General features: G+C 38.4%; 1 protein-coding gene across 1 annotated transcript in view; it reads right to left on the bottom strand.

Annotated features, from left to right (window-relative positions):
• COL25A1 (collagen type XXV alpha 1 chain) overlaps positions 1–13,457 on the bottom strand; it is a 335,707-nt gene that overhangs the window by 126,283 nt on the left and 195,967 nt on the right. Inside the window, exon 5 of the mRNA XM_052774794.1 lies at positions 11,795–11,812. Coding sequence (XP_052630754.1) covers positions 11,795–11,812 — 18 coding nt within the window. The remainder of the gene's footprint in view (positions 1–11,794; positions 11,813–13,457) is intronic.

Genomic DNA, 13,457 nt, shown 5'->3' with positions numbered 1-13,457 from the left:
TGCTCCATAGGGTACAGCTCTACAAAAAAAAATCACAACCACAGAGAAACAAATTATTGAAATACCTGAAAAACTCTCTGTTCATCTACTTGAAAAAAGGACAAGTTTCAAAACAAGGCAGCTAGTGAAATAAAAGTAAGCCAATTCAAGGAAAAAAAACCCAACCTGATTGTTGTGACTCATACCCATTTCATGTTGTTTTCATAGATTCTCCCACTTCCCCATCTTCCTCTTTGGAAGAAATTAAAAACAATCCAAAATTCATTATTGAAGGCACTAAGATTAATTTCAAAGAATTTGCTACTAAAAGCCCAGTACCCTGTTTGAAGAATTTTGGCCCGTACCTGCTATCATATCAAGGCATATTTACATTAGAGTAATAAAGGCTGAACTTGTGTAAATGAGCAAAACTGGATAGCTCGCATACAAACAAGGTTTTGCAGCTAACATACATTTGGTGTATTTCAACAATAAACTTAATTTCAGCAAATGGATTTTAACACAGACTTTTAAATAGGGGCAGTCAATTCCATTCTTCCATTTACTGTGGTGAATCCACACTTGTTTCAGTAGCAATGCCCTGAGTTTCATTCAGTATTTCAAAGGCATTGCATCCTGTATATGCACCGTTTTTTCTTTTCCAAACTTTACTACTCAGTACAGGGTACATTTGCTCATTCAAGGTAGTACAATGCCAAAGAAAGATTTAGCTATTCTTTTAGTGCTGTCTGCAAACACCACTATAAAATACTACTGTAAAAGAAGTGGTGTATTAGATTACTTAAATCGTGAATGGTTAAAAGAAAAGAGCAGTAAAATATTAGTACAAAGCCATAGCCATGTAAAATATAGCCCAAGGGATAGAAAGGCTTCTGAGACTGCAGTATAACCTCCACAGATTAAGAGCAATGAAATTATTTCACAACCTAGATAACTCTTTTAACTTGAGGATATGATAATGCTTGAGAAAAATGTATTTTAGTGAAATATCAACATACATTTCTGTGAGGATCTTATCCTTCTTTCTGTCCTATTCCCCCCTTGCACGTCCTGTAGTCCCTTAAATAGTTTCTGTCCATGCCAGGCTCCACCGGTACCCAAACAAGCCATCTTACAAGAACTGCCTGACAAATGTAATGATAAAAACTACACTGCACATATCTGTCTGGGGCAACCTGTAGGTACTAGGTTACTGCAGATGTCTCCAAACTATCTTAGCTACAAGTCATTGCTAAAAGAGGCAAAGACTTGACACTCTAAGTCATAAGTCTAGTCTTGATGAGGATGTGTCAACCCTTAATCACAGATTAATTTATTCAAAGTAAATGACTATATAGAAGTAAAAGTGCATAAAAATAGCATATAAGATATGTGTTACAATACAACAAACAAATGCTAGTAGAAGAACTAAACCTTTCGTTTATCTTCCTCAATTTCCTCATACAATAGGGGAAAACTACAATGACATACTTCATCTTGAGAGCTATTTTGAGAACTGTTCAGATTTGTAAAGTTTGAGTTGAAACACTGGATAAATGCAAAGGAATTTTTACATCAACTACAAACATACACATACTTTTATACATAGACATATAAGTGAGATGACTGAAGATATTTTTGTAACCTTTAAGGCTGGCAACATCTTTCTTTATACAGGAAGCAATTTAAGACAACATAAAGTTTATTAAAAACAAAACAGTTTTCTCCTTAAGACTAATAGTTTGGTCTACAAAATTCAGAACATCTTCAGGGGAAATTACACACATATGTATATGTATACTTAAATGGATATTCATTCTTTTTGGCAAATGATCACTAACAGACATACTGTGCAATATAACTGGATTGTATTTCTGAAAATACGTGATTCTTTTACATGTTTCTCAGCAGCTCACAACTCTTGAATGTTACTGATGGATCTCAGCAAAAAAGATTATTAAGAACTCCTATGCTATTGCAGGGACAGCTAAAGCATTTTTCAAACATAGAATCCTGGATTAAAGCTCACAAACAGAATGGACACTTCCATGCCATGCTGATTAATAACACTTCTGGTAGTACACAAAACACTCCAGTGAAAGGAATTGCTGCATCTTCTATTTTTTCTTCTTTCTCTCCTCCAAACTTGACTCATACTTAACAGGAAAGAATAGCACATCATCACAGCTCTTCATGCCAGCACCAATTCAATATGAAGAACCTGAAGCATTTCTGCTAACATATAAGGTTGCTTAAAGTCAAATTTCAATTGACAAAAGTGTCACTTTATAACAGAAAATACGAATTTTGAAACTTCCATCTGTCAGCCTAAGATCCAAAGCTCCCAGGTTTGCTCGAATTTGCAGGACTTCCAAGCTTCCAGCACAGAAAGTCACCAGGGCTCTGGACTGACAATGGGTGATCAAGAAAACTCTGATATTTTGAAAACCTTGTGAAAGACTAAGGTCTTAGATATCACAGCATTATGTTTAAGTCATCATAAGCTTGATGAAATACACATTTTTATAACTCTTCATTTCTTTTGGTTTTTTTTTTTAAAGCTAGTGAAACTACTGGGATCTGCAACAAATTGAGCTGGAATTCAAAGCTGAAGTACAGCATGAGGATCAGTTAAAAACAATAAGCCAGTAGGAGTTTAATATCAAATTAAAAACATGTGCAGCAGGATAGTAAAATACTATATAATATTCCTGAACACAGTGCAATACTTTGCTTTGACATAATTCCTAATAAAACACAGAACACACTAGTGTATTTCTGCCATCTGTAGAATAGGATGAATAAAATACAAAGGTCATTTGATAAAGAAATGATTTAGGAATACAAGAAATATTTCAGAGTTCTTAATTATATTTTGACAACTCTTTGTACATCTCATAATGGAACCACAGTACTAGGCTTGCAATTGCTTTTTGTACTCATATGTACTCTGTTAAGTTAAGCTAAGCAATGCTATACCAAATTAAAGCTTACAAGTAATTTTTGCTTCACAGTTCTTCACTTGCTGTTAGAAGATCTACTATGCCTCGGTGACAGCTGCAACTTCTAGATAAATAGGTGGAATGCTAATGTGTGATTCCCCATAACATTTATGCTAGCATATGTAATGAGTGAATCAGACCTTAATGTTTATTTTATTAAAACAAAACCAATTCTTTTCAGAAATTAATGATGCCAACATGAAGAAAAGTTGGTAACACCCTACAAATAGAAAGCTGTCCTTCATGTTTTCTTTTAGAGTTTTATACATTAGTTTTATATATTTTTTTTATTCTAGGACTTGATTTTTCAGAGTAACCGTACCATAAATTGTCACTATGTGAACTATGAAATGAGGGGATTAACTTCTAAAAGTTTTGGGCCAAACAACTTAAATTGTTCCAAGAACCCATCTTCCAAGCTTTCTTCATCTATTGCATACACCTACTCTGGAGGGAGATCTTCAGGTTTAGTAAAAGAAGCCACCTTCATAACAAAAGAACTTATTTTATGAGGGCATCCAGAGCTGACATTACCTTGCATGAAGAGCCCTTTCTACAGAATTCTGCACAATGACGTATTGGGTTTACATGCCAAGGTTTTGGTAGTGGGGGGGCTACAGGGGTGGCTTCTGTGAGAAGCTGCTAGAAGTTTCCCCTATGTCCCATAGAGCCAATGCCAGCCAGCTCCAAGATGGACCTGCCACTGGCCAAGGCCAAGCCCATCAGCGATGGGCACCATCAGCCCATCAGGTGGTAGTGTCTCTGTGATAACTTATTTAAGAAGGGAAAAAAAGTTGCTGCGGCACAGAAACTGCAGCTGGAGAGAGTGAGAACATGTAAGAGAAACAACCCTGCAGACCCCAAGGTCAGTAAAGAAGGAGGGGGAGGAGGTGCTCCAGGCACCAGAGCAGAGATTCCCCTGCAGCCCGTGGGGAAGACCATGGTGAGGCAGGCTGTCCCCCTGCAGCCCATGGAGGTCCACAGTGGAGCAGATATCCACCTGCAGCCCAGGGAGGACCCCACGCTGGAGCAGGTGGATGCCTGAAGGAGGCTGTGACCCCACGGGAAGCCCACGCTGGAGCAGGCTCCTGGCAGGACCTGCAGACCCGTGGAGAGAGGAGCTCACGCTGGAGCAGGTTTTCTAGCAGGACTTGTGACCCCATGGGAGACCCACACTGGAGCAGTCTGTGCCTGAAGGACTGCACCCCGTAGAAGGGACCAACGCTGGAGCAGTTCGTGAAGGACTGCAGCCTGTGGGAAGGACTGACATCAGAGAAGTTCGTGGAAGACTGTCTCCCATGGGAGGGACCCCACGGTGGAGCAGGGGAAGAATGAGGAGCCCTCCCCCTGAGGAGGAAGGAGCGGCAGAGACCACGTGTGATGAACTGACTGTAACCCCCATTCCCCGTCCCCCTGCGCCGCTGGGGTGGGGGTAGGTAGAGAATTTGGGAGTGAAGCTGTGCCCAGGAAGAAGGGAGGGGTGGGGGGAAGGTGTTTTAAGATTTGGTTTTATTTCTCATTATCCTACTCTGGTTTGGCAATAAATTAAGTTAATTTTCTCCAATTTGAGTCTATTTTGCCCATGATGTTAATTGGTTGAGTGATCTCTCCCTCTCCTTATCTCGACCCATGAGCCCTTTGTTATATTTTCTCTCCCCTGCGCCGCTGAGGTGGGGAGTGAGAGAGTGGCTGCGTGGTGCTTAGCTGCTGGCTGGGGTTTAACCATGACAAATGAATATTCTTATTTTTGTGTTTGTAGAAAATGAAAACCTAGATTGAACTGGTAATTGTTAAATTAACAGATTTCAAATCTGATATTTTTCTGAATCAGGTAAGAAAGTCAGAAACAAATTACCAGTTCCAGGAAATGCTGTTGAACATTTGAACATCTTGCTATTTCAGCACAAGATTTCCAGAATAGTTACTGAAATTGTAACTCAAAAGCATGCCTATCAGAGGAGGTAAAAGAACACAGTAGCAGAGGTGAGGAAGGAGTCTGGCCTCTGCTTTGGGCATCTGACATTAGATGAACAGAGGTCTAACAAGTCTGATTATCCCCAACTAAGTTCGCTTGGCAGGGTACTGTAGGGAAGTCATTAATCTGCCATTAGAGGCTCCTTCGCAAATCCTGGCAAAAGGCTGAGAAAAGACAAGTAAAAAAAACATGTTGGAAGCAGAGCACAATATCGAATGCTACAAGAAGTTTGCTTGTTTACACCTGGAACTTACTCCCCTCAGCCTTTTTAAATTATGTGTGGTGCTTCCTTAGTCTTGGTACAGCTGATAGGCCAGCACAATTTGCCCCTATATCTCCAATTCCATGCTTTCTTCTTCACAAAGCAAAGAATTCTCTTATTTGCACTAATGCCATCTGCTTAGCTGAACAAGCATTTAATATTCACAGCTCTCCCGGTTTACACATGTACATAAGTCTACCAGAGGAAACTGAAGTGTTTTATATTTTAAAAGTGCTTATTGTTATTCTCAATTCCTTTTAACAAAATTAACTTATGCTTTATTACATATAAAGCTGAGAAAGCAACATACTTTAAAACAATTAAATACATTAAAACCTTCTGGGAAGATACATTTCTTGCATCTGTTGTGTCGTAAAGATTTATGTACACATCAGAGAGTAAACATGAAGTTTTGAACATGATTTCTCCTCCTATATTCTCTGATGTGGTTCAGTTTGGCAACTAACATAAAATGAAAAGCCATGATAATGGCATTTGTTTCTTCATGTTCACAAGTCAATATGGGCTGAGCGTTTCCTAAAAAATTGCACCATTTCAATAGTGTTTAGGAGTTCGTCTACAGCTTTAGAAAGGAAGGAGAATGGTAAGCAAATGGTAAAACTCTGCCTGCTAAATACATATGAAACTTAGTACAAGCTTGTTTATCTAGGCGATGCCCTCAGTTAAGATTAATTTCTGATCTCAAAATTGATAGTAGATTGTTATTAACAGCAATGGGATCAAGTATTTGGCCTTGTTATTGGTACAGATGCAAGTAAGAAACAGACTTTTACATACCGTGTTTGGCTGTCTTCCTATGTCTACCTGGCCATTAGATGAGACTATTTTTTAAAAAACACTACATTAATCTGTTTCTACTGCTGTATATAAGCCCAAACTCTCAGGCTAAGCCTAATCTTATTTTCATTTATACAGGTATAACTAATTAGTTTGGACTTGGTAACAGTAGTTGGGAGGAAATGTGTGGTGTGCACATGAAAACTTAAAAACTACAAATGTTTTAAACTCACTTTGGAAGAATTTTTTTCAAAAGACAAATAAACCTGTTATTTATTCTCTTTCAGTTCTTGTCCTTCTTTACCAAAGCCTAACAAACTGTTCATTCCCTTTTAAAAATATATTTCCTCCTTAACTTACAGTACCTGCTTTGACATGACGTTGAGGTTTTGTATTCCACACCCACTGACATCAGTAATACCTAGGGCAGAACATGGGAAATGCAGTAGCTCTTTCTACTGTTTACATGTTAGTGAAGATGCTTCAGAAGAAACAAAAAACTGAACCCAAATCTTTAGGTGCAAAATGATATTTGGCTCCCTTTAAATGAAAGATCACAGTAATAGAATGAATGCCCCTATGAATTTACACCAAATTCTAACTCATATTCTGATTTCTAGCTAAGTAATCACAGTTTCACATAGGGAATTAAGAAGAAACTAAAACACACTAAAGTTATTGAAGGAATTTCATAACCTACGCTGAAATAATGGCCTGATGGCATCCTGAAAAAGTGCGGGGACACACACACAAGTATATAAAACAAAGAGAACATCATTCCATATTTGCCTAGAAAACAAAAATTTGAGCGACTGTACCTGTTCTTTGTTAACAAACTAATTTGTTGAAGTTTGACAGCAAAATCTGACCTGCAACTCTTAACTCAAAAGCAGACTAGCATTTGCATATTCAAAATGAGTCATACAATCCTTCAGCAGGATCAGAAGTTTACAAAGGAGCTTAGGGTATCAGCTGCTAGAAGGAGAAACACCCCACAAGATGATTCTCTAGAGTGTGAACAGCTGATGGCCTGGATACAACCAGTGGGCTTCTCTCAGGAGCAACAGTTTTACTGCATTGTGTATCTCAAGGTGATGAACTCTTTCTCCAGCCTCACGCTGATTCTGTCCTTCAAAAGCGTACTTGTGCCTCCTTCCCCCACTCTCTGTACAAGTAGAGAGACTCGAGGCATTCCTAGAGGCACACTGCTGGGAACAAGGAACGTGGAGCTTACACCTCAATTTATGGTGATCAGAACAAAAGAAGCATTCAACTCTAAGGCTGTGACAGGTAGAGACTTTGCAGCATTAGTCAATAGGACGTATTATGCACCTTGCCCATCGCTTAAAAAGCCATCAAAACACATACATGATCACTTGACCTTATCAACTGCCCCAGTACTGAATGGCATGTGCTAACTGAGAGGAATATTTAACAGGTCTTGGAATGCAGATGGCTATCCTAACTACCGAACTGAAAGGGAAACTCAGCAGGACTTAAAACATTTTCTTTACACAACCCCTTTCCCATCCTTCCTGCTGTCAGATACTCAACTCTTTCCTAAGGTCTAGGATTCTCCTTACCATCACAGTGTTCTCTAGGAAGTGATAAACAAACCTCTTCCATACACTGCTGCCATCCACACCAGCTCAAAACTATGGCCTATGTCCTGCTGGCTATTTCTCTCAGTCCTTGACAAAAAGCAGAAAACTAAAAGTTAAAATGGTTCCCACCAGCTCTGTTGACAGCCAAAGCCAGTAATAGCCTGTCCAACCATGAATCAGAATCTCTGCCATCAGAAATTAAAAATAGTCCAGTCACATACCCTGAAGCTTGACGGTAAAAAAGACACACACATACATTTGTCACCAGAATTGCTATGGTAACCCTTTGTCATGCACACAACACTGCAAAATTTCAGACTGAAATAACACTGCTTCCACAGACATTTTACATACAGGAAAACAAGAATCTCATGAAAACAAGTATCAATCATTAGTATTTTGTCCATTTCTAATGCAGATTTGAATGCCTGCCAAAGAGAAGGAAGAAGCATCTGTGGGGCTGCTATATCTCAAAGTCCCACACAGAGAGTGATCATGTATGCTGACATAAGAGAAAAAGTATGTTGCACTACAGATAGGCCAGGGAGAGGATATTGCCGCAAAGGAGAACAGTTGACTGACTGAGACAAAGTCACACTGAAACAGCACCCGGCCCAACGTTTACAGTCATTAATGGTTTTAGTTCAGTTTAGGATTTCATAAAGGATCATTTTCTTTTCCTTCACCCGAATACTAAATGCTCTTTTTTACAATATTTATATGAACTTTACTTCTAAACAACAAAAAAAGTTAAAAATAACAAGCCTTCTCTTTACCCAGATAGTACATTCGTTATGGAATTAGCTTTAGACTAGAAGCTAAAGTCTGTTCTTTGACAAACATGAATACTTCCATTATTTTAAACAGGATGTGTATGGGCAGAATTTGGTTGTATAGATTTGTTGGGAAAATAAACCTTTCTGGTACAAGTTAATCTAAATACATATTTACATTCTAAACAAGAAAAAAGCAGGTATTCTTTGGGGTCACTCAAAAGCCAGAATTTAAGTTTCAGCAAAAATATTAAAAATTTTATTACTTGCTCTTCTATAAAGAAACTCAGTTTACATGGTATTTGAAAAAGCTTTCTTTTTAACAGAAAACTAAAATTATAAGAAGATACTTTATTTTTTTAAAGGTTATGCTAGAAATCCTTTAGCTATTGATTATTGATTTACCTTTCAGAGATACAATAGAACCACGAGATTTTTCTGAAAAAATGCTTGTGGGTTGTAATAAAGCTTTCTTTTACTTAAAACAGGAAAATATGAAGCAAAATTCTCTTTTGCAGTGTATTTTTGAAGAAAAGAAGCAGTAAAAATTCAAAGATAAAAAGATAGGAGGTGTTACTGATCTGTTATGAATTTATATTTGTACCCAGTAACTATGTACGTGTTGTGTGAATTCAGTGTGTACTTTTTGAAAATTATAGCAAAAAAGAATAGGTGCTAATAAAACACTGAGTGTAAAAAGGATTAGAATTTATCTTTTCTCTTAGTGTGGACTTACATGGCTATGACATCAAAAACTTTCTTTTGTCAGCATAGTAATTCTCTTTGAAGGTAGGAATCCTTTACTTACTAACCAAACCGACCAATACTTTGCATTTCAGATTTCTCATGGACAGTTAAGACTGAGGAAATTACTGACAACCACGGGTGGCTGAAATTTCTGCAGTTTTTTAATGAGAAACTGCGGGGGTTTGACTTATTTTATCTGTATGTGAACAGATTCTGTTTGCTATTGATACTTTAAAAACAGTTTTAAAAATTCTTGAGATTTTCAACCACAGTTTTCTACATTTTAAAAATGCTGTCTCATGAAGTTATCTGGATCTGGGTTTCAGTTTAAGGGGAAAGACATCTAAATGTATAGCCTACATGTAGTTGCCTAAGACATGTAGATGTCAACATAGGCTAGAAAGCAATTCAGCAGAATGGTTATTCGATTAAGTAGCTGCCTATAATCAGAATCTGTAATTAAGAGGCACGAATGTGTGCAAGTAGTGTCATGTGAGAGGTTCCCTAGGTATCCAAGACAGCTGCCCATGACTGACAGATACAACAATGGCCCAACACAGACTCCAGCCATTGTACATGCAACAGCCAGAGGCTAGGCTGGAGACCCTGGATCATCTCATGCAGCAACAAACACCTGTATGCAGGCAATGTAATTGAGCCCTAGGAGTTTACAAGGAGATGAAGAGGTCTCTAGGTGCACTGAGTATTGACTCAGCCTTCACTGACTACAAGGAGTGCTTACACACCTCACACGTCAACACCTACACACAAGCTTCTAGGTTTAGGCATCCTGATCTAAAGCTGAATTCTCCTCTGACTGTCTCATGCCATTATGGCTTCCTCACCAGTGCCCTTGCAAGAATTATTCCTGGACTCAAATCCGCCAGTCAAAATGACTGAGTACATACATATCCTGCTGCCACAATAATAGCATCTTGAGCTGGAAAGGAGAAAAAGACAGTATTAAGAGAAATGGTGTTGCTCAGAACAATAGCAATGGCACAGAGATGAGCATTTCCACTGGGAGGAGCTACTGAAGTTAGGATGCAAGAATTCTCATCCTAAGTCTTGTGGGTCCTAGTACCTTGTACTTGTTTTCTGTACAATCATTCAGGGCACAGAGTAGTTAATAAAATTTGGGAGGGCATTTTTAGAGGGTTTTTCCTATGGTTTGCACCCCACTTCTCTTAACAATCGTGACAAGATTTGTCTGCCTTTCTGCCCTTGAAACAGCACTGCATGCTGCCATCTCCATTGTGGTTCTTTGCCTACAGATACCTCAGGGCATTTCATGTAGAGATATGAGCTCCAAAGACTGAGAAGCTGTTTACGAGCATTAAGCAAGAGACACTCTCCAAGCAACTGAAATGTGGAAGGTGGGGGTCCAAACCCAGAGGGAAAAGACACGGGTGGCAGCACAAGTCATCGTCAACTGGAGGGCAGCCCACAGGCTCCAGTAACAGCCTCAGGTCCTCAACAGAGTTTGTTCAGAGCAAGACTGCCACACAGAATTACAATCTCTCTCTTCATTGACCCCCAGCAGCACAGAGGCTGAAGATACCTCTCTGTGTAGGCCACACATCAAGAGCTTACCGTGAAAAGTGCTATAGGGAGTGGTCATTTCCAATATCACACGGACTACTTAGATAAGACTATTAAATGGAGCCTGGCACTGCAAGGATACTAGGCATTCAAACTGAGTGGGATGAGGGTTTATAACGCAAACTGTCTTTCAACAGAAAACGATGATTAGAAACAAGAAAATCTGAGAAAAATGCTTGCTTCCCATAAAGAAAATCTTAACTTAAAAAAATTCAGTCGATAAGGCTGTAAAGCTTTGACTTTCAATTATGATTCTGAAATATAAAAGGCTGCCACAGAAATCCTGGTTCAGGCAACTCACTTGTGCTAAGATGGTCCCACAGACTAGAGTTCCATAATGCATCTTACGTGTGCAAAAAGGTAGCGTTTTTAAACTGATTTCACTAAGTTTGGCTTTGGTATTCACTTTTCTTTTTCCTATTTCCTTGCTCTTCCACATTTCTATATCACTCTCACTCAACATTTAATTTTTGCTACACCTAATGTTTCCTTTCTGCTGTTCTATTTCTACTTCAGAACTGAAGTTCAACTCTAGATTACCACATCTTCAGTTACAGCTCACAAGACAAAGTTCTACTATTCTTAAATAAAGCAGAACTAATTCAAAGCAGTGTATGTAATTAATCAAAACAGCTAGCAGTGCAATATTTAAAATAACTGAGGACTGCCTGGATTATTGCAACATTATTAGCATGTGATTAATAAGCAGTTGAAGTATAACATTTGCTACACATTTGCTAAGTTATTTTATCTTGCTTTAAAGTTAGGTGGCAAAGTTTCAAGCCATAGTTAGGAGATTTGCTTTATTCAGTATTACGTTGTTAACCCCACCATCTGGTCAAACAGCTGAGGGAACTCAACCATATGGGGGAGCCCATCTTTCTCTCTTGGGAAATATTTGCCTTACAGAATTATGCAATGGTTACCAGTTTCTAGCTTTATTACAGTAAGATTTAAAAAAAAAAAAAAATCAAAATACTCTGTAGAAAACCTGAGTTTGGTGGGCCCTGTATTTAGCTTTAACTTATGCAGGAAAATAAGATGGCACTTACTTGAGGACCAGGCTGACCCTGAAAAACAAGAAAAAGATAAGGTTATGGTAAATTAAGACAAGGATTAACTCCTTAAATAGTAGCAAATAGTTACAGCACTCTCTAATGAGGACATAACAAAAAATCCAGTAAGTGTATTGAAGTCAGAGTCTGACTCTTAAGTCTATATTGAATTTTAATGTTTTAATTCAAACTGATGAACTTTCTTGCAATTAACTGATTCCAGAAATAAATTACAATAACACATCATTGAACCTGCATTTGAGAAACTTCATACTTTAGATAGTCAGAACAATTTAGAAATGATAGAAAGACCTAATTTAATCATTCTCAAGTGAGAAAGAATCCACAGATGCTGAGCTAATTTAGAACTAGGTATTGCGTGCTTTTTCTCTATTATGGCTTGCCCCCATGTTTCAAGGAGGTGCTAATTACCGCCTATTGAACAAACAAAGTCTAAAAACTGGAGGAGCATATTGCTGGGCAAACAATAGTCTTCTTGCCATTGCTGCAAGCACCACAGTTTTAAGCAAGTATAAACCAATATTAAAACCAGCAAGTCAGCAGTAGATTAACTCTTGTCAGTCAGCCCAAGAGGTAGCTGATACATTTCCTCTCCCTTATTTATCAACATCACCTTTGGACCACCCCTGGACAAATGGAGAGGCATCCTTTGCACACCAAGGAGTTGTATGTATCTCTTGCTGCTGCAAGCTCTTACAGACCAGACTTCCTATCACTAAGGTCCCTAGCCTAGGAAAGCCAGTGAAAGTCATCAGTTATTCTAGCCTACTCATTACAAATTATCTGCATGAAGCGGAATTATATTACAAAACAGTATAGTAGCTGTGACTATGAGCTACAATCACCCAGACAATCAGCTCACACTGTAAGACAGAAACAAATATTCATATATTTCTCCCTATAAAGAGAGAACTTCTTAAACTTCTAGCTTAGCTTCTAGGGTTTTATGACACTTCAGTAACATTTCAGCTGAACTAAAACTACATTTCCTTTAGTTGAAGGAAACTGAGCATGGAGACTTCTTAAAAGTCTTATAAAAACTCTCCACTTCAGCTAGAAGATACTGCTACAGAGACTCAAAACTTTTCCATCTGATCATCAGGAAACACTTTTTTGCTGTGAGGGTAACCAAGCACTGGCACAGGTTGCCCAGGGAGATTGTGGAGTCTCCATCCTTGGAGATGTTCAAAAGCCGTCTGGACATGATCCTGGGTAACCTGCTCTAGATGGCTCTGCTTAAGCAGGGGGGTTAGACCAGATGACCTCCAGAGGTGCCTTCCAAATTCAACCATTCTGCAATTCTGTGTGATTTTAAAGAGGGTAGGGGAAGCATTTCAACTGGGAACTATCATCTACGAGAAAAGCAGCTGAAGAAAAATGCTTTTTTTAGTAACTAGTAAGATTTTTTGTGCTAAATTAAAAACCAGGAAAATATATTTTAATTGACATGCAAGTTTTTAAAGTTTTTTTTTTTAAATGTAAGAAATATTAGAAATAACGTTACGAGGAATCATGGTAAAATACAGAATTATTGTAGCTATCTAATCCTTACACTGAAGGCAGCCTAAAGCATTCCCTGTTGTAGATGCTGCAGTTTTGTATTAGCTTCTTAAAACAGCACTGCACTTACAGAGGTTTT

The sequence above is a fragment of the Harpia harpyja genome, chromosome 2 (assembly GCF_026419915.1).
Source record: "Harpia harpyja isolate bHarHar1 chromosome 2, bHarHar1 primary haplotype, whole genome shotgun sequence".
NCBI classification, from domain to species: domain Eukaryota; kingdom Metazoa; phylum Chordata; class Aves; order Accipitriformes; family Accipitridae; genus Harpia; species Harpia harpyja.
The sequence above is the reverse complement of the archived record's forward strand: the minus strand, read 5'-3'. Positions and strand labels throughout refer to the sequence as shown.